At 30.2% G+C, this 21,091-nt stretch overlaps 1 protein-coding gene across 2 annotated transcripts; it reads left to right on the top strand.

The window, feature by feature from the left end:
* Positions 1 to 789: 789 nt before the first annotated feature.
* LOC7465552 (transcription factor RAX3) lies at positions 790 to 2,410 on the top strand. 2 transcript variants are annotated; one of them, XM_024605287.2, is made up of 3 exons: positions 790 to 1,126; positions 1,219 to 1,351; positions 1,439 to 2,410. In XM_024605287.2, exons 1-3 carry the CDS (start codon positions 991 to 993, stop codon positions 2,202 to 2,204), a joined length of 1,035 nt encoding a protein of 344 aa, XP_024461055.1. In that variant the 5' UTR covers positions 790 to 990; the 3' UTR covers positions 2,205 to 2,410. The 2 variants fall into 2 exon arrangements, with proteins under 2 accessions (XP_024461055.1, XP_002310327.1); XM_002310291.4 differs by having other exon boundaries at positions 795 to 1,126; positions 1,222 to 1,351.
* The last annotated feature ends 18,681 nt before the right edge of the window (positions 2,411 to 21,091 follow it).

The following is a 21,091-nucleotide window of genomic DNA, read 5'->3' as shown; positions in this document are numbered from 1 at the left end:
ACTCTAAATTTGCTTATTAGAGGTCACCACTTCGAGTTTCACAAATCTCAGAGCCACTGGAGACTTACATGGTCGTTAACTTCATGGCCCGTGAGATTAATCGAGGTACACATAAGCTGATCCGGACACTCACATTAATAATAATAATAAAAAAATCAACTCTGCTAGCACAATCCCATTGTTCCAATAATAGTTATAATACCTGCATATGAATCTTGGGTCGGGAGAACTTGTTTTTTTTTAAAAAAAACAATATCAAAACAATGTTGTTTTGATATTTTTTAAAAAAATTAACAGATTTTAACATGGGTATTTTTATTGGGTTTTACCTCGCGGTGATCGGTTGCGTGTCAATTTAGTTTTATAAATCAGTTTAGGCTGAGTCAATTTCTCACAATTAATATCAGTTGCTATTGGCTGATGCTAGATCCTACGTTGCCAAAGCCAGAGGAACTATTCAACCAATGTTTTTGAGGTTTGATCTGCTCTAATTAGCATTTAGCCAGGTCCACACAATTGCAGGGTCATGATCATATGATCAAATCATATCATATCATGAGACACAATGGGTACATTAGATTTGGGTATTATATATGAGAAAGAAGAAAGTCAAGAAGAGAGATGGGTGTGAACTAGTGGGTATCTTGAATAGATTCTGGACTAATAACAAGGACAAAGAAGAAAAACCTTGCTCTACTGTTGTGCCTATTCTTAATTGAATTACCCATTATTCAATTCATAAAGTCTCCTTCTTTTTCTCATAAAGTCTTCTTTTTGAAAATCTTGACGAGTCTCCATGTTTCTCCTTGATCTCCAGCTACCATACAGTACTTATAGTTAACATTTTCTCCCACACACTTGTGTGTGTGTGTCTATGTATATATACACACACACACATATAAGTAACGTTATATATCATTACCATTCTTCCCAAGGAGATATAAGAAAGGGAAGCTAAAGCTTTAACACAAAAACAAGAGAGCAAGAATCATGGGGAGAGCTCCTTGCTGTGACAAAGCCAACGTGAAGAAAGGTCCATGGTCTCCCGAGGAAGATGCCATACTCAAGGCCTATATTGAGCAGCATGGAACGGGTGGCAATTGGATTGCCTTGCCACAGAAGATAGGTAACTGATATATATATGTACATAAATTGTTAATTTGCCTGTAATTTAGTGTATGTGATCATTAACTAACTAATTTATTTGCTATATACAAGTAGGCCTGAAAAGGTGTGGCAAGAGTTGTCGACTTAGATGGTTGAATTACCTCCGTCCAAACATTAAACATGGAGGGTTTTCAGAGGAAGAAGATAACATTATTTGCAGTCTCTATATAAGTATTGGAAGCAGGTAATATAGTTAGTGCATTTTTCATGTGCAATATGCATCTATATCCATGATCCTAACAATAATTTGTTCGTATAATTAATGATATAGGTGGTCTATCATTGCTGCTCAGTTACCTGGAAGAACCGATAATGATATAAAAAACTACTGGAACACAAGGCTTAAGAAGAAGCTCTTAGGAAAACAGCGCAAGGAACAAGCAGCCCGGCGAGCTAGTCTCAAGCAAGAAATCATGACAAAGAGAGAAATAAATGAGAGCTTCATGGTTCCTGGGGCTATCCCTCATCAACAAAGCCCTTACTGGCCAGAGGTACCAGCTCTAGTCATGAATCAAAACCAAGATTCTCATTTGATGGATCAAGAATCCATTAGGAACTTACTGATCAAACTTGGTGGAAGATTTTCTGACAATAATCAAGAGTCAGCCCTATTCACTACAATCAACAATTACCCTCTTGACGGTTCAAGCAGACAAGATCAAGTACCATACACAAACTCCATAGATGTGCTTTCTTCTTCGGCACCCATGCGATCAATGGATAGTACCTGTTGTTCTCAATTTCCTAATAGCAACTACAACGGTCCAAATATGTGTCAAGCTGGACTTGAAAACTTGTTGGTCGAGCTAGGTGGATTGGTCTGTAGCAACCCACAACGTGTAGAAGGTTTGGATAGTTTCTATGGGATGGACATGGCTGCCAGTGGCAGCACGGGGGCTAGCTCTGCAGAAAGTAACAGCTGGGGACATATAAGCTCTCTTGGTTATCCTCAGCTTGTTTCTGACTATGAAACTTGCTTGCAAAGCATGCCACAAGATTCATCTTTTGAAGATTCAAGCTTCTTTGGGCCACATTAATGACAATACTAGCTGTATAAACCAGTTTGTTCAGTTTATATATATATCTATAGGAATTTGGAGTCTGGATTTCAGGAAACCTTAAGAATTTAATTTAGTCAAGAAATTTGTTTCTGTAATTTTTTTTTTTTGTGACTTTCACTTTCATTTTCACCACTTCATCGATCATTCCGGTTCATTAATGATAAGCAGCTAATTTCTTTCCATTCAATCCTCTTGATTTCTACTGTTTTGATTGAATTGCTTCATAGCAGAATGAATTAAGAGGAACTTAATTTGACACCATTCTTTTCGTTTCTTTAGGCTTAATTAACTATTAAATTGTATGTGGAACCTGAACTCAAAAATCATATACCACTTATTAGAAAAGCATTATAAATTAATTCTGTAAATAATTTAAATATATCATTAACTCAAACCTTACTATCCTTGTTCTAGATTATGTTAAATAGTAATACTAACCTATTATTAGACCACAACCCTCACTGAGAAATTGAGTTTAAGTTTTTCGATTAAAATAGTTTTAATTTCCACGCACATTTTCATGAGTGTGGGTACCACTAGACAACATTCATTGGTAATTGGGTTAAATCCAGGTTTATATTAGTGACTCGGAGCGATAGATAAAGATCAATGGAGCTGTGGAAGACTAGTGCTGTATTATCTATCTCTTAAATGTAATGTAAAAAGTACAATAGGTGGAATTAAGTAATTGAACCTGTCACAAAGTTTGCTCAAGTTGTTCATGGAATGGCATGCAGTACTAATGAAAGCGGGAAAGATTGCTTTGACGTTTTGGCAATGATTTGCTCGGCTCTAGCTAAAGTAGGGCATCAAAAAGTGGCTGCATTCCTTTTCTTTTATCTTCATGTCTGCAACGCAACAAGAGGTTTGTGAAGGCACATGCTATGATCACTCCATGTAGTTCCAACTACAACTGCCAAATCGCCAAGCACTTTCTATATGGGACTTTACTGAATGTTATGTTACTGATTCTGTATGTGTCTTCAGATCGATTTATAATATATAATAACATAATATTGGCACTGTACGTCCTATCTCAATAAATCATATATATTCTTGAGCATCCTAGCTAGCTAGGACTTAATAATTTATTTTTTAATTCATGATGCATAATTCTCTACCTGGTATATTAACGAAAATAAATTCCTACAGATATTGATTCCAAGATTAAAACTTAGAAAACTAATTAATGAAAGAAATTAATTATAGTTTAAAAATATATAAATTGAATCCTTGTGATGTATAGAAATATGTCATATTTACTCCTCAGTGCAAACTCATCCAATTGAGACCTTATAATTTGAATTTTCGATAGCTTATAGGCATGTGCTAGCTGTGATACAAGATAGTTTGCTTGGAGTCAACATTCTTGGTTTACTTTTGGAGGGTGAGTTTTAATGCGTTAGAAACATGTCGAAAACTCATTTGTCATACATAATTAATGCCGTTTTTCAGAGACTTAATTTCATTTTAGTTGTAAAGTTTTTTTCTTAAGAAATTTATCTAGAGTGTAATTTTATTTTATTGCAATTTGGTCCCTTTTTGGGATCCTTTTGGTCCTCACATTTTTAATCTAGTCCTTATAAAAAACCTCCTTGCAATTATTGTCCATGATTCAAATAGTTTTCTTTATATTATTGTATCGATAGTGCTTGTGGTACAGATAATTTCATTTTTTCTTAAATCATTACGTGATTAAGAATTCATATTTGTTTTTAAATTAAAGGGACTAAAATGACAGTTTGACAAATTTCATATATTATTATAATTTTTATGGTTCAAATAATTAAAAAATTATTTTAAGGAGACAAAATGTATTTTTGAAGAACACATAAGGACCTAACAAATCTTGCAAATAAGAATCAAATTTTAAATAAGAAAATACAGGGACTATTTTTTTTTAAAAAATTATAGGACTGAAATGAGAATTTATTGACATTATTTTTTAATAGATAAAACAATATAATCGGATGTAACCAATGGGTTTTTCACACATGTCCGATTACCAAAATCCACCCTTCAATATATAATCACCAAAAAATTTCGACTCCAAACACACTCCCTCTTCGGGTTCTTAAATTTCAAATTCTAACATTCTAATTCGAGAGAAGTTAACAAAAGAAAAAAAAACTTGTTTACCGATGAAATTTAATAAAAAAAAAATGTGATTTTTGCAATGTAGGGTTTAGAACTACAAGAGTATCCACCACCTGACCTACCACCTTAATTAGGGTTGATGCAGAAAAATAAATTATAAACATTAACAGTGGTGGGATACTTATATTCATTATTAAAATTGTAGGGTTGAAAAGCAAACACCAAGGGAAAATACATGCATGACGTAAATTCTCTTTTTCCATGCTCATAAGTCAAAAACATAGAAAAAAGGTAAGCACTATGTATGATTGACAAAATTGACCTGGTCCCTTTGTGGCCTCGGGAAAAATTCAAGATCAAGCACTAGCTAGCAGCTTACAAGTTTCATGACATGGTTCAGCGATGAAAGTGGTATCTAATAATATTCACGAGTCTCCGGTTCAACAATTTTCACTGTCCTATCTTACAGTCACCAACTCAAAAAAAAGAAAAAAAAAAACCACTGTCTATTCATCTTGATTATCTATTAATTTATTTTTATATTTTAAAAGTGTTTTTCTAAAATAAATTTTTAATTTTTTTCAAATCAAATCATTTTAATATAATAATTTTTAAAAAATAAAAAAAATATTATTTTAATTTATTTTTAAATAATAAAAAATAATTATGACTGCACTCCAATCTACCGCTGAATGCGTGAAAAGCTTAGTTGACATCGCACAGATTCCTCGAAAAAATAAATGCGAGTCCCATATCGGTTAGACAATTGAAGTTAATTAGGGGCACTGCTCAATATCTGCTAGTAATCTACCTATGCCCTGATCTCTTGCCATTGATGTCACTGCTTACACAATACATCATACTAGCTTGTTCCAACGTTTTGAATTAGCTAGAGAGAAGTTTCCTGGGTCTTGCGCGGCACAAGGGCATGTATTTCTGTGGATTTTCATGTCTGGTTTTGGATGGTGCGCATGCTCTCTCCTCAACCATTGGATGTGCAGCATGCCAAGTTTGATCAATATATCTTGATGGCTGCGAGGCTTTGAATTTCCCTGTCAATTTCTGTTGTGACATAATAGAATTACTGCTTAATTGAGTGCAAAATTGTTAGTCATGGGTGAATGTTTGTTGTGTAGGGGATCAACTTTCTAATATTCTAATAATATAGCCATTATACCTTCCATTTGGATTTGTTGTGTAGCTGTTTGTTGAGGATGTTGAAACATTAACTCGGTCATTCATATTTGTCAACAAGCGCAGCCGTGAGAGGGAGATCAGAGTTCATGTATTAATTCTTCAACCGTTCACACAGAGAAACAAGTGTAAACATTTCCAGAAAAACGACTCCGTGGATGACAGGAGAAATTAACACACACACACACACACACACCCCTTGAGGAGCAAAGTTAATTTTCTTGTATGGTCTGGCTTGGTCCTAGGGTCAAAGAAACATGTATTTTCCAGTCTCTGAAAGGCGAAATGAGGAGCCAGCTCATTGCTAAATTGGCGAAGAAAACAAGCTCAAACTGTAAAGTGCTTCACGGTAGGTTCTCCCATCTCTTTCCTTACAAAAAAAGAAGAAAAAGGAAAGCGAAATAAATTAATATAAACGGGTAGAAAAAGATCATAGATTGATTTTTTAAGATTTATACTTCATTATCAAATTAACGTGGCCATGATAATATTAATAGAAAATTAGAAACTGTGCTCTCTCTCCTTGTTCTTAATTTGTACAAATTCATAACATATAATTGTATTTGGTTTTTTAGGTTGATATATGGTTGAATCTATCCTTATATAATAATAATAATAATAATAATAATTAATGATGTGATTCTTAATATATATATCCCTAATTGAACCAATTTCATTTTACATATTTATAATTAACCAAATTCACAGCCAGTAGTTTGATGCCATCTTTTCAATAAGACCGCTACTCCTCAACAACGATAAGATGGAAACAACTCAGCATACATACATATCGACGCAGATGATGGGCCCATAAATAACTTGTTTTAGTTAGTCTTTTAATATCTCGGGATTGATTTGAGAGATATCATGGACTTCTAAGCCAGCTTTGCATATATATATTGACAAATGCAATTGCTAGCTAGCTAGCTAGCATTTCTAATTCTTGTCAACCAAAGAATATTATACTTACTTTATAGTGCTGGTGTACATTATATCTTTGGTGCACCAAATTAAATTTGATGTAATTAAAGTCAAGATGCATAACTCTATGTGTGATCACACGAATTCTCAAAAAATTGAGTTGGTTCGTTTTTGTCCTTAATAGGTCATACCTATATTGTCTTTCTTTAACTTTCTATTTTATTTCTTTATAATATATAGTCGATTATATTATAAACAGCCTAGATGACAAAGAAAAAAAAGAAAAGCTACCATGTTGTCTTTGTTTAACTATTCTTAGATTTCTAGCTATTTAGCTGAATAGCATGCAGCAAAAGTATAATATATATTTATTTAATTCCTTCAACACGCTTCAGAGTGTGAAACCAATGAACTCTGTGTTCATTATCTTTCTTATTTTCAACTAGGCTAGATAATGTTGGCTTGATGACCAAATGAATTATCTATACAGGAAATATTTACTTGGGTTTCAAGCATGAATACGATGATCACATCGTAAAATGTTACTGTAAAAAAAAAAACATCTCAACTTTAAAACTTGAATTGCTGGACTTGAAACTTTCACATCACAGATTCACATTTGCTACTTTTATTATTAACATTTGCTACTTTTATTATTAATTAATCTTAATTAAAAGTGTGATTCAAACTCGTGATTATTTGTCAATAAATCTCTGATATTATATCAAAAAATTATCTCAATTTAAAAACTTAAAATATTATATAAAATTCTAAAATATAATTTATATTATTCTCTAATAATTATAATTCTCATAACCATAGTTTTCAGACTCGGCCCAGTAGCCGGCCCGATCCAAGGCCCGGGTTTCAGGTTTTGACCGGGTCACCATGTCGTCCGGGTCAATTATTTTTTTAAATCAAAACGACGTCGTTTTAGTTAAAAAAAAACAAAAGTCAACGGGTTGCAACCGGATTTTTGACCGGGTCATGCCGGGCCACACCAGGTTTTTCCTTCCCCTATTTTTTCTTCAACTCGGCCCGGTTCCAGCACTGGGTCGGCCGGGTCCCGGTTCGACTCACCGAGTCGGGCCAGATTTCAAAACTATGCTGCTGACAGCCTAACTTGAAAAGGGTATTTAATTTTTTTTTTGACATGATAGTTTATACACAACTTAATCACAAGATCACGATATCAATGGTGATGAAGCTTAAATCACATATTGTCGTAACTTGCAAGTGGAAAAAAGAAGAAAAGAAATAAAAAATCATTATTTAGGCCATGTTTGTTTCCCGGAATTCACTTTCCGGGAAATCACTTTCCAAACTTTCCTGTGTTTGTTTGCCTTTAGAAAAGTTGGTCAACGGGAAATACTTTCCGGTCAACGGAAAACACTTTCCAGTCAAAGAAAAATTTGGTTTGGTTTCCAGGAAAATGTTTTCCCTTTTGGCTGTGTTTATTTTCCGGAAAGTGGTTTCCGGGAAACCACTTTCCAAACTTTCCTGTGTTTGTTTGCCATTAGAAAAGTTGGTCAACGGAAAACACTTTCCAGTCAAAAGAAAATTTGGCTTGGTTTTCAGGAAAGTGTTTTCCTGAAAAATTTGGGCGAAAAACACTTTCCGGAAGTTGTGAAAAATTTAGAAATGTCATTATTTGCTGATTATATCAAATTTGATCCTCAAACTTTTGATTGCTATATATAATTTGTTTTGAATATTTATTTTTCAATCCCATCTCTTAAGATTTAATTTTTATATTAATTTTGATCCTTATTTTTATAATTGCTATTTGCTTTTTTCTTATCATTTTTTTATTGAAATTTTTTATCTATCAAATTTGGTCCTTATTTTTTTGATTGTTACTTATTTTATTTGAAATAATTTATGAAATGTTAATTATTATTATTTTAATTTATTCACCTTTCATTTTTTTTTAAATTTTTAGATTTGATCTCTATTATTTTGATTATTATTTATTTTATTTGAGATAATTTATGAAATTATATTTTTTTTCAATTTCATTCTCATTCAAATTTTTAATTTGTAAAATTTGTTCCTCATTATTTTAATAAACTTGAGAAAAATAAAACATTAATAAGTTATTTTCCAGCTCATTTTCCATGACATAACCAAAAACTGGAAAGTGTTTTCCAACTTATTTTTCATTACACTATCAAACATCGGAAAATACTTTCCCGGAATTCACTTTCTAAAAAAAAACTATTTTCCAGCAAATAAACGAGGCCTTAGAAAAAAAAAAGTTGAACTGGTAAAAGAAAGATACGTGGTCATGACCACAGTTAGTTATATCAGCCTGTATGAAAAAGGCAGAAAAATCTATGGTGATTAATTAGAACATGAGATCTCAAGTTTTACATATCTTATGATAGTACACCAGGTTTCTCGTATGTGTTTATCATTGTTTTCCATTGCTTTTAGATGGTTTAGATTAATCTGTACGTCTTTTACATTGATATATATATTCCATATTTTAGATTAATACATGGCTAATTAATAATACAAAGGTAATAACTATTTAGGTGGTGGCCTAGCGGTAAGAGTTTGAGATCAAGAGGTTTGCTCCCTCTGTGATCTTAGGTTCGAGCCATGTGGTTACTCATATGATGGCCACTGGAGGCTTACATGGTCGTTAACTTCAGGGCTCATGGGATTAGTCGAGGTGCGCGCAAGCTGGCCCGAACACCCACGTTAAACTAAAAAAAAAATATAAAGGTAATTAACATCTTATTTGTCTTTACAAAATCTTATTTTACAAATATTTTGAGGGTTGTTAATTAGATTTATAATTTTCGATATGGGATTGCGTCCTTAATAATTTAGAAAAAAAAATCTAATTTTGATTGATTTGTAAGCTCCGAGTTTATTTTTATTGTCAGTTAAAAAAAAAAGAATAATGGAAAAATGTTATACAAACAAATAAACCATATTTAATTACTTGAACGTTATAAAGACTTATGTATTAAATACAATAGAAGAGATAGACTTTGGATTCCAGGAATAGTAAATTATCACCAAAGAATAAAAACAAAACTATCATATCAATCTATTTGTTTATTTAATTATATAGCATGATAGATCACGTAAAGGAGCTCAATCTTGTAACGTTTATTTATGAAATTGATGAGAGATGTATATCGGATCCAAAGATTTGTAGCCTCGACAAGGATGACAATTAATAGGTTAAATTATGCAATTGTTTTTTTTTATTGATATGATTGTTTTTGAAGGATCTAATCATTTCAAATTTAATATATAATTTAAAGTAGCTTCACTTAAAATATAAATATTTATGTATGGCCAACAGTATAAAATCAACTTTGCACAGGTGAATTTTACTTTCAAACTAGGGTTATTTTCAATAGAGCAATCAATAAGTCTATATTGTGCAGTAGAGCAAGCGATCCTGTTGAATCCCTCGGACTTTAGATTTTTTGATTTATTAATTGTTTTTTTTAGTGAAAGATGCCTTTTCTATTCGAGCATGAAATCTCCTTTTCTTCGACATAATATAGAGTTTTTAATATGATATATCTGGATTAGGATTCCAGCTTCTCTTTGATATTCAATAGATTATAGGTTTGACTAAAATATAATGAACTCAATTTTATCTATTAATTTTATCTATACTGGTAATAATTTTATCTATAATGCATATGATATTCGGATATGAACAGGTACAAATTACTAATTTGATTGTTCTTTTATTTTATATTTCTCTTTGTTTTCTTTTATCTTTTTCTAACACATTCATTTTATTTTCATGTAAATGATTTTTTAACTTTTCAAGAGTCATTTTCTAAATGAATTCTTTTTTATTAATACACTCTATTATTATATAATAAAAAGATAATTTGATGTGTACTTAAATATTCTTTACATGAAAATGTTACTACTACCACTAAAACCAAATTAAAAAAAAAAAAAACATATTCAAGACCACATTCTGTCAACGCCGTGAGGATTACATTTATATATGCATATGTAAAAGTAAATATCAAATGAAGCCTTGATTGATGCCTTGTGGTCACCGGAGACGAGACAAAAGCCTTGCAACCTTTTCATTTTAATATTACAAAAGTAATCCTTTTTTTTTGTTTATTTATTTGATATGGACACTCACTAACATGCATAACATGCATAGTCTCATTTTCTTTCTCATCTCCCAAGTTAGCATACTTGTTTTTTTATTACATTAAACAATTCATTCATGTCTTGTTATGTTTTTTTTATGCTCGAATAAAGAGATGGAGATAGTTCACAAGATAACATTTTTAGTCAGTGTGTTTTGTTTGTTTCATTTGGACCAATTTAACCGGATTTATGATCTACCTGGCTTTCTTTTTTTATGAAAAATAAAATTTTATATTTGGTTCCCGATTAATTTTGCATTTAAATGTGTAATCCGGTATTTGAGTTAATAATCTTTTGTTTTTGTAATCCGGTACCAGCTATTAAGTTAGATGACGTGTGTATTATTTAGTGATCTATGAAAAAAAATTGGATCCCAACGTATGAAACATGTATTAGGGCCATATTTGAGTACTTCATTTTTAAATATTTTATTTATTTGAGTTAGTAGTTTTTTGTTTTTTTTGTTTTTTGTTTTACTTTTTATAGGGCACCTATTGTAATGTAAGCTTATTAAGCACTGATGTGTCCGTTATCTAATAAGAGAAGGTAAAAAAGAGGTCTAGATAGATAAAATACGGAAATCACTAATAAAGAATTTTTTAAAAATAAAAATGAAAGAAAGAATTTTTTTTACTAAATCGAAAGAAAAAAGTTAGTAACGCTTGTTGTTACTCATTTTAAGGCCCTACATAAACAAAAAATAAAGAGAAAATACAAAAAAATCAAAAGACAAATATATATATATTAGTGAGAAGAGTAAACTAGAACATCTAGAAAATTATCAAAATACACAAATTTAGAATCAAGTACCAAAATGAAAAAGATGGCCAACTTAAGGGTTGATATTTGAGTATGGAGGGGGTTACATTGCATGCAATTAAAAAGTTTTTTGTATCAATTAAGGGTGTATGTACCAAAATTGAAAGAATAAGGAAGAAATTAAAACTTTGTCAAATCCCAATTAAAAACCCTCTTTTCTAGGGTTTTAACCCAGACAACGTGTCATTCAATCTCTGTTCATTTTCTTCCTTGGCAGTTCACGAAGGTTGACACTTTCCAAGAGTTCGTACTAGAGTTCTTAACCTCCAAATAGCATGAGGTATTTTTTTACAAATGAAAAAAGAACATCCCTTTTACAACCTTATTTCCATAAAATTAGTCATTTACATCATAATATTTCCATGAAAGTCCCTGATCAGCCATTACTCAATTTTCAGATTTGGGGCTGATAAGGTTGACACCTTTAAACGAATAAATATAGAGCTACAAACCTTTAAATTGAGTAAAAATTGATCCAAATAAAAGGTGTTCATCCTCTCCACTAAATTCAGGTGGTCTTAGGTGATTATGACGTCAAAATTTCTCCGACAAAGCCTCGAAAGTGGACAGCTCAGTCAGCCTCGACAATGTAACTATTTTGCAAAAAAACGATTTGATTTTTTTGTGTTCACACTAAAGACTCCTTAATGGGTCCTTATAAAGGGTTCACAACACTCCTCTCAAGATCAAGAGCTCAAAAATGGATTCAAGACCTTCTAAAACCCTATAAATACTCCCGTCAAGCATGCTTTAGGGGCTGGACATAAAAGAGGGAAAGAAAAAAGAAAAAGAAAAAGTAGAGTAATAACAATAAAAAATAGAAGGTCAGAGGTCCAATATCAAAACCAAATTTTCTTAAACTTTATAAACTTGTGAGAGGCAAAACTTTCCAAAGAAAAGCCAAGAAAGAGTAGCTTTACGTACTAGGTATACATTGCAAACCTAAAAAATAGGTCATTTGTGGCCTGTTTTTGTTGTTTTTTTATTTGTTTTGTTTTATGTTTATAGTTACAAGCATAAAAAAGAGTTTTGAATGCTTAACAAATAATATTGCATTAACCTCTTTGTTGCTTTGATTTTTGTTTAATAAAGTTACTTTAAAGTTTTCTTTATGTTTTTAATGTATTCAGGTTGATGTTTAAGTTCTCCTTTTAATATATAAATGTTGTTTTGGCTTTGATTTAATTTAAGTTATGTATGTTAAAGCAAAAGTGTTTAGCTCTAACTTGTTGAGCCATTTCATGTACAAAAATAGGTTCAGAAAACCAATTTTGAATCTATGTTGCATGAACATGTAGGCTGTTTTATGTTAGTTTTTAGATTTGGTATCTCATGCTTCATTTTGATTTTTTGATGTTTTTTATTTGTTTTTTAGATTCAAACATGTATATGTATGATATTGTCACTTGTTGGAATAAAAAAACATGCTTTAGAAGCAAAAAATGCCATTTTCTAGGTTTAACAGTGGTTGTCTTTACTGGAAATTCTCTGGGTTTTCTGGGCATGTTCCTCATGTTCTTGGGAAGAACATTGCCTTAGCCTCTAGATTTGGACCATGTTTGGTCCATTATTTTGCACATAACCTTTCCTTATGCATGACTAACCAATAATCTAATGTTTATTTGCACAAATAACATGTTTATAATGATTTTTAATCCTAGAGTTTCAGTTTTGAACCGAAACATATTTTGGCCAAATCGTGATGATTTAATGAAAATTAAAGTGAATGAACCTTTACTTCTTGATCGTTGAATGATTTGCAACCTTTCTGTACTTTTGATTTCATGAAATCTAGTTTGGATTTGAGTTCACGTTGCTAGGTTTATTTCGGGTGTCTTAGTGTTCTTCATTTGTTTTGTGTGTTTAATTCGTATTGTTCAAGAATTTTTGAGCTTGTGTTTTTTGGGTGTTTAATCTATTTTTTACTTTAGTTTTGTTTTTGGGCTGTCTTTCAGGTCAAACCAGAATTTGTGGTTTGGTTTATAGCTGAACCAAAGATTTCGGGTTAACCCGGTCGGGTCAGGTAAAAAAAATTAAAATATAAAAATATAAAAAAAATATTTTCTTTTTTCTTACATATGGCTAAAAATCATATAGTTATTTAAGCATTTTTTTAAAAAAATCTAAAATACTTTGACATGTTTTTTTTTATAAATATTACATGGATTTTACAACAAGTTTGTAATTTTCCAAAGGATTTTGACTTACATTTCAAAAATACCAAAATTTTATTTTTGTCTCTCTTAATACACGAGTTTATGAACTTATACGAAGACATATTCTTGATATTAAATAAAAAGACAATTTATTTTTGTTATCATTAGAACAATTAGGTTTTTAATCTGATATGATAAAGATTTTCTTATTGAGAAAGACTTTTCTTAAATATTGGACAGACTAATGGTTAGAAAACAAAACTTTTTCTTAGTTTATATAAGATAAATAAACGATGCAACTTACTTCAGATAAAACGTATTAGGGGTGCTAATACCTTCTCTTTACGCAACCAGTCCCTTTTTTGAGACTCTAAGACTAGTTAGGGTTTTTAGTGACCAAAATACTAGGTGGTCACTCTTATTTTTTTATTTATTAATAAAGGACAGGAATTCCTTGTCCTTTCTATTCATATCATTCCTGACTATCTTAATCTGAGAGGACAATTGTCGTGACGCCGCATACGTGCAACAACACTGATTGAATACTAAAATGAACAACTAATTAAAACCATCATGTCTTTCCAACATGATGGTTTTGATGTGTCATCTACTCATACTTTTTTTTTAAAAAATAAATATTAGGTGACAATTTGTCTTCTATTATAGACAACCTATCACCTATTGCAATATTTTTCGGTCATCTCCGATAACTGAAAAATTGGATTCCAAGGGTTTAGAACCAAAAACTTCAATTTTGAAGTCATTTTTACATAAAGAAACCTCAAAAGCATAAACAACCAGCCAACTCCAAAACACCAAAAAATCACTAAAAAATTGACATTCAACAAAATCTAAAAAACCTAAATGGACTCCAATTTATTTTTTCAGGTAAGATGAATGCTCGAAACCATCACCATCAAATTCCTCCTATTGAATGGAACCCATGTCAAGGATAGGTGTGAGAGTATAAGATGAGTGCTGAACATGACCATTGTTAACTAGAACAATGCAATGACACTTTTACCTCTCAAAAAAAAATTAACACTAGCTATCAAGGGTATTAAGGTCTTTTTATAGGATCCATTTGTCATTACTAAATTGACCGGACACAAATAAATCTTTTTCCTTCTTGATTGCGCAACGAAACAATCAAAATACAATTGGAAGCAAAAAAAAAAAAAACCTAGTGTTAAGGGGTATTTTCACAATGGTTTTTTCATCGTTACAGGAGAAATTTGATATTTGATAAAAAAAAATGCACGATGAGACTACGAAAATACCCTATAATTTTTAACATAATAAAATAATGTGTCAATGTTATGGATGTATTTTATTGTATTATGATATATATTTTTTTAATTGAAAAACACAAAGATATTATTTATTCTTAATAAAATAAATTACGAAAGAGTTGTTAATGTTAATTAAATATTTAAACAAAAATCTAATCTTTCCCGTATGCAAATATTTAACTTGATGTTTTTTTAATCTTAGCTATTATTTTTTCTTAACAAGAATAAATGATTTTTATTTTTATAAATACATCATGTAAATAATTTTAAAAAAAAATTAAAAAGAAAAAAATTAAAGATAAATTATAATAATCTCTTTGAAACATTATAAAAATACCAAATAATTTTAAAAAATAATCAATATTTTTTAAAAAAAGTTGAACCAAAAAATAAATAAAAAATAATCAAAGAGAGATTATTAAATTAAATTTAAATAAAAACTAATGCAAAGCAAACCATACATAAAAAATACAGAGGGTACTAATTAATTTTTTTTTAAATAATAATAGTAATAACAAAGAGGTAAGGTGCTTAATGGCTAGCCCATGAGCTTGACCTTATGAAAAAGAGTCTAGGCCCGCGCTTGAGTTTTTTTAGGCTTTTTTTTTTTTAAACTAGATGATAGGGCACTTGCAGTGGAAAACGACCAATCACCTACTGTAATATTTTTCGATCACCTCTAATAATTAAGAAATCAGGGTTGATGTTTTTGGACTAAAATACCCCATTTTAAAGTCGTTATTTTTTACTTGAAAGCTCCTAAAAAACACTATAAAACCTTCATAAACAACTTACCAACCATAAAACATCCTAAAATCACTCAAAAAACTGAAATTAATTAAATTAAAAATATCCAAACAGTTCCCAATCTAAATGTTTAGGCATGTTTATAGAAAACAAATATCATCATTGAACTTTTCTCGTCAAATAAAACATGTTGACCCAAATATCAACTATTTTTATTGGTGGAACATGACCAATTGACAATTTTCTCTCTACTCTATTATTTTCTAGTGATTTTACCTCTCTTTTATCAAACTCAAAAACTAAAAAAAAACAAAATAAAATTTTAGATCAAAATAAATATTTTAAGAATTTTGAGATTAGCCATATATTTTTTGTGTGTTTTACATTGGAAGTCTTCTGTCTTTTAATTTTGTCTTTCTACTACAACTTCAAACTCTATCTCATGGAATTAGGCTGCAAAATGATTAAATAAAAAAAATAAAAAATTTGAGGATGAGTTTTTTTATTATAGAAGGATGAAAATAAAATAAAAAAAAAGCTATGAATAGGAAAGCAGTAGGAGAAAACCCCAGAGAAGAAGTATGAGAAAAACCTTAGTTCGTCTAGTATATTTTTTTAAACACAAACTCCTGCAACAAAGCTAAAAAAACTTTAATGTCAAGACAATTCTTTTCTTATACAAATTGATCACTGTATACTATATTCAATTACCGATTACTATTCCAATCTGATCAATTTGTTCTTCCCACTTCCTACTTTTATATATTAACAAAAACATATTAAAAAACAAGAAAAAAAAAATGGCAAATGCGAGTCATCGTCTAGCAAATACCCAAATCAAATTAAGAGAAAATCGGCCTCATGGACACTCCATATATACACTTTAGTAGGCCTAGAGGTGGAGTATATATGGTCAGAGTAGAAAACAACAAGTACTAAGGCAATGAGCCCAACTTCAAAATCCAGTATAATTCTTCTTAACTGTACCCCAGCCCGTTAAATTTGCCAATACTTGACCCAAGGTCCAGCTTCTTGAAATTACCCTAAATATTATCGTAATTTATTGATATTTTTTTTTATAGGTATTGTCATTGGTATTTAACAATTTTCTTGGTAGTGTATATAGTTGATTATATTATTATATTATTATTGTTATTATTTGTAATAACAATTTTACTGTATTATTAAAATCATTAAGAAACATATGGTGAAAGGCAACTAATTACCCAAATATAAATCCCATTATTCCGGTTTCAAGAATCTGATTTTTTCTTCTTCTTTTTATAAGGAAAGCATAAAATTGGTCTGGGATTAATAAGTGTGTAGTTGTTCGATAAGATCAAAATTAACATGTAATTTCTCAAAAACATAAATCCAATTATTGTCATGTTCAATAATTGAAGAATTAGGATTGGGAATTGATAAGGGAGCTGGGAACCATGTTCGTCTGCCTTGTTCTTAAAGTTAACCCCATTTAATTTGAAGGTGCTTGCCGGTCCACATATGGAGGCAGACATTTTGGCTAATCTTTATTTACTTCGTTATTTGAGTAAAGGGGGGGGAATATGTAGAGTGCTCCAACAGCCATGGCCCTTTACCCTAGTAGATCAGAACTAAAAAAATGGCATAAAGGCTCACTTTATCACTGGAAGATCATGGCCACAATCTTCGGGGAGGCAGAAATATTAATATGGCATTATTTATTTATTGTATTTTTCATCTACAAATTGATCGTTTATTATGTACCACAAGCATACTGAACAAGAGAGGATTTTTTTATTCAACTCAAGAAAATATTTTTCATATCCATCAAAATATTTTTAACATTTTTATAAAAGTGTTTGATTCAAAACAATTGCTTTTTTTTTTTTCATCCTATGTATCGATCGACTTTTCGAATAATTTAAAGACTTAACTATATAAACACATATATGTTGAGTTCTTGAATAATCTGAGGGATTTTCTCTCACAAATACACATAAATTCTATTCTTGAAAACCACAGACCAGTATAAGATTAATTATGCTATTTACATGAAGTCATCTAAGTAGAGAAATTTGTTCAATGTTAGGATAAGATTAAAATGTTCAAATGTACATTGACCAAAATGTAATGTTTTTCAAAACCGAGTAGGCTACAGCCCTTTCCAGTCCCTTCAAGGATCCGTATTTCTTTCTAATTATAATTATCGTAAGAGAAAAAGGTTCAAACTCGAGACTTTTTTAGAGAAGAAAATTAAAAACATCAATATCAATTGAGCTATATAGCTTTGAAAAAGGTTGACAAACAAAATGCAGCATCTCAAGATGTCTTTCCCCATTCGTAATCAGATTCTATGACTTTCTAGATGTTGAATTATACAGAGATGCCAAGATGATATTGTTTGGTGCAAAGTATACAAATCTCCTCTAAGCACAGGGCCGGATAATCGCTTAGCATACATACATATATATAAATGGAATGATCATGACTTTTTGAACAACACTTTGTTCCAACACAAAAATTAATGTTTTCCTTGGTCTGCTAGATCAATACTGTTGATCTCCTCCCTATGTAAGGCCAATTCGAGACCACGGTACGATTGGAATGCCCCACAGAAACCCCATTAAACATGACAGCATAATTAAAAAATTAATAACCTAAACTGATGCAGCTAGCTCATCTGCTTTAAGGGCAGTACTATTTTGATAATTTGATGTTCTTCAAGAAGACAAGTTATCTTTCAGATAAAAGGTTAGGTGCGAGGCGGGATATGAGGGATATACCCTCCACTTTGGAAGCAGAAAAGGAAAGGAGATTGCAAATTTACAATTGTCCAGAGGAAAAGGAGGCATCTCATGAAAGCGTGTTTGGAATAACTCAGAACCACTTTATACACTGAAATTTCTTGGAAATTTAAGAACCCAACATAAAAAGTCTTGAGATACTATAGCTAACTTCCCGCAAAAAGTATTTTACTTTATCTCTATTGTTTGCAATAATAAATATGAATGACTAATATCTTATGAAAAAAATATATATATGTTAAATGGATTCAATACTCTTTAATTTAAGCTAGATGTTCATCCTTCATGTGCATGCTCAATCAATACACATGTGAAGATAGTATTATTTTGATAAGTTAATATTTGATAAATAATATATCAATTAATTAATAAACCTTCATGCTATAATGATATTAATTAACAGAGGTTTAGCTGTATATATCATCAAAGAATCATCTCAATCCAATAGTTTAATCTGTTAGGTGAGGTTCAGGATATTGTTAATATTATTCTCTAATACATCCCCTCAAATGAAAACCTTTTGAACTTGAAACTTGCACATGTTCACTTTACCTTGTACTTAATTTTTATCAAATAAATAAGGATGGTGAAATTTGAACTCGTGACAGCTTGGTCATTAAGACTCTGATATCATTTTAAAAAATCAATTCAACCTAATTACTTAAACTGTTAAGTGAAGTTTTAAAAAATAATATATATATATATATATATATATATATATATATATATATATATATATATATATATATATATATATGATTTATATAAGCAACTCCCTCACATACAACTATCTAGATCACATCTCTTGAAGAAATACTGAAACAACTAGCTAGGGTCTTGTAGGTACCTAGCGACTAGCGAGTAATGTTGTAGATTTTCATTGTTAGCTTTGACATTGCTCCAAAAGCACTTCGTGAAATGGTTATCTTAGTTGGTAAAGCCTTAACTCTTGAAATAAATTTTCAAACCTAATCCATGACAAAAATTCAAAAAAGTTGAGTGTGAAATTTTTAAACTAGTTGGCTGCTGTCATGATCTGAGAGAAACTTTGACAGGATTTTCTTTTATTTTTGTTTTTTAGCGTGTTGTCAAACGCGTGCTAAAATTGACACATGCATAGGTAAACAATTACAGACCTTTTATACATCTGAGTAACCAGGGGTCCTTAATTTTAGAAAATATCTTTTATCAAGTAATGTGGCATTTCATTTTGTGAAAAGTCCTTCAAAATATACATCACGAATCTTATGACAATTAATGATATAATGATAATTATAAAATATATTAATTAATAAATCACAAGATGTTATGTGTTTAGTATTGTATTAGTTTTTGTAGCTGTGATTTAAAAAAAAAACAAGTCCAAGAAAATTATTTTTACTTTTGGTTTAAAAAAAAAAAATAAGTTTAGAAAAAAATATGTTTGGTTAAAACTATATTATAAAATAAAATTTTTACATGCAAAATAAATAAAAGCAAGTCTCCATGAATAAAATAACCCTTTGCGAAACTAAGGTTTGAATTATAATTACGTGTAAGCTCTAATGCAAAAAATAGAGCTATTTCGATAACCAAATAATAAAAAATAGAAACTACCATAATATCAAATAATTTCTTAATATAAAACTAAGCATTCCTAGCATTACTCTGCGAGTAATATAGAGTCGTTGCATCATGTATTATAAAGGCGTGAAGATTTAATATCATACAGCTACATACATATCTTAGAATACCAAATTCTTTTTTATAAAAATATTTATAATTTAGAATGTTACACTATATTAACTTACACTAAAAGAATTGTAGAATAAATCATTAATGGAAAACTTGTATAATATATAGTTACTTACTAGTAATTTTGAATAGACGTAAATACCATTTAAAAAAAGCTATATAAACAACCTAAATAGTATTGTATATAGATAGCCACTAGCACCCTACATAGCACTCTTCACAACTATATATATATATATATGTTTGATATTGAATACAACTAATAATTTTACTAATAATTATACTAACTGTCAATTAATTTTTAGAAAATTTGACTTACTGAAATGCAATTTAAATTATATATCTAAAAACACAATGCCTAAAACTAGATGAATGTTTGTTTCCATTTTGTATATAAATAGTTATAGTTTTTTGGACCTTTATATTGTGCACTACTAGAAAATTGAAAAATACAAACAAACACAACGACATAATATTTCCGTCAGTATATTGAGAAAAAAATTTGCGACCGAATATATCTTTGCCATATTCATCAGTAAACATCGATGAAAATATTTTCTTGGTATATATCAAGAAAATTACAGTAAGAAAAGAAAAGAAAAACCAACAAGTACAATAACGTCTCTCCCATATAGGGGCTTACTTGGTTATTATTTCTTACCAATAATCCATATGTACGTATCAAATGTTTTCTTCATTATTACAAATTGAAGCTTATAGAAATAAGCTTAAAGAAAATGTCTATATGTAAATCACATCCCATGACCATATGAAGTTGCATAATTTATGAAAACTATCCACCTAATGCCTAATGTTAATGATTGAGTTGTTCACCACATATTTTTAATGGTTGGAATTTATAACAAAATCTTAAAGAGTTTTCTTATGGTAGATTCAGTTGGGAAACTATTTTACTAGAGAGGAGCCCTATAATTTTTTTTTAAAAAAAAAACAGAGAGATAACATGT

Source organism: Populus trichocarpa, chromosome 7 (genome assembly GCF_000002775.5).
Source record: "Populus trichocarpa isolate Nisqually-1 chromosome 7, P.trichocarpa_v4.1, whole genome shotgun sequence".
NCBI classification, from domain to species: domain Eukaryota; kingdom Viridiplantae; phylum Streptophyta; class Magnoliopsida; order Malpighiales; family Salicaceae; genus Populus; species Populus trichocarpa.
The sequence above is the reverse complement of the archived record's forward strand: the minus strand, read 5'-3'. Positions and strand labels throughout refer to the sequence as shown.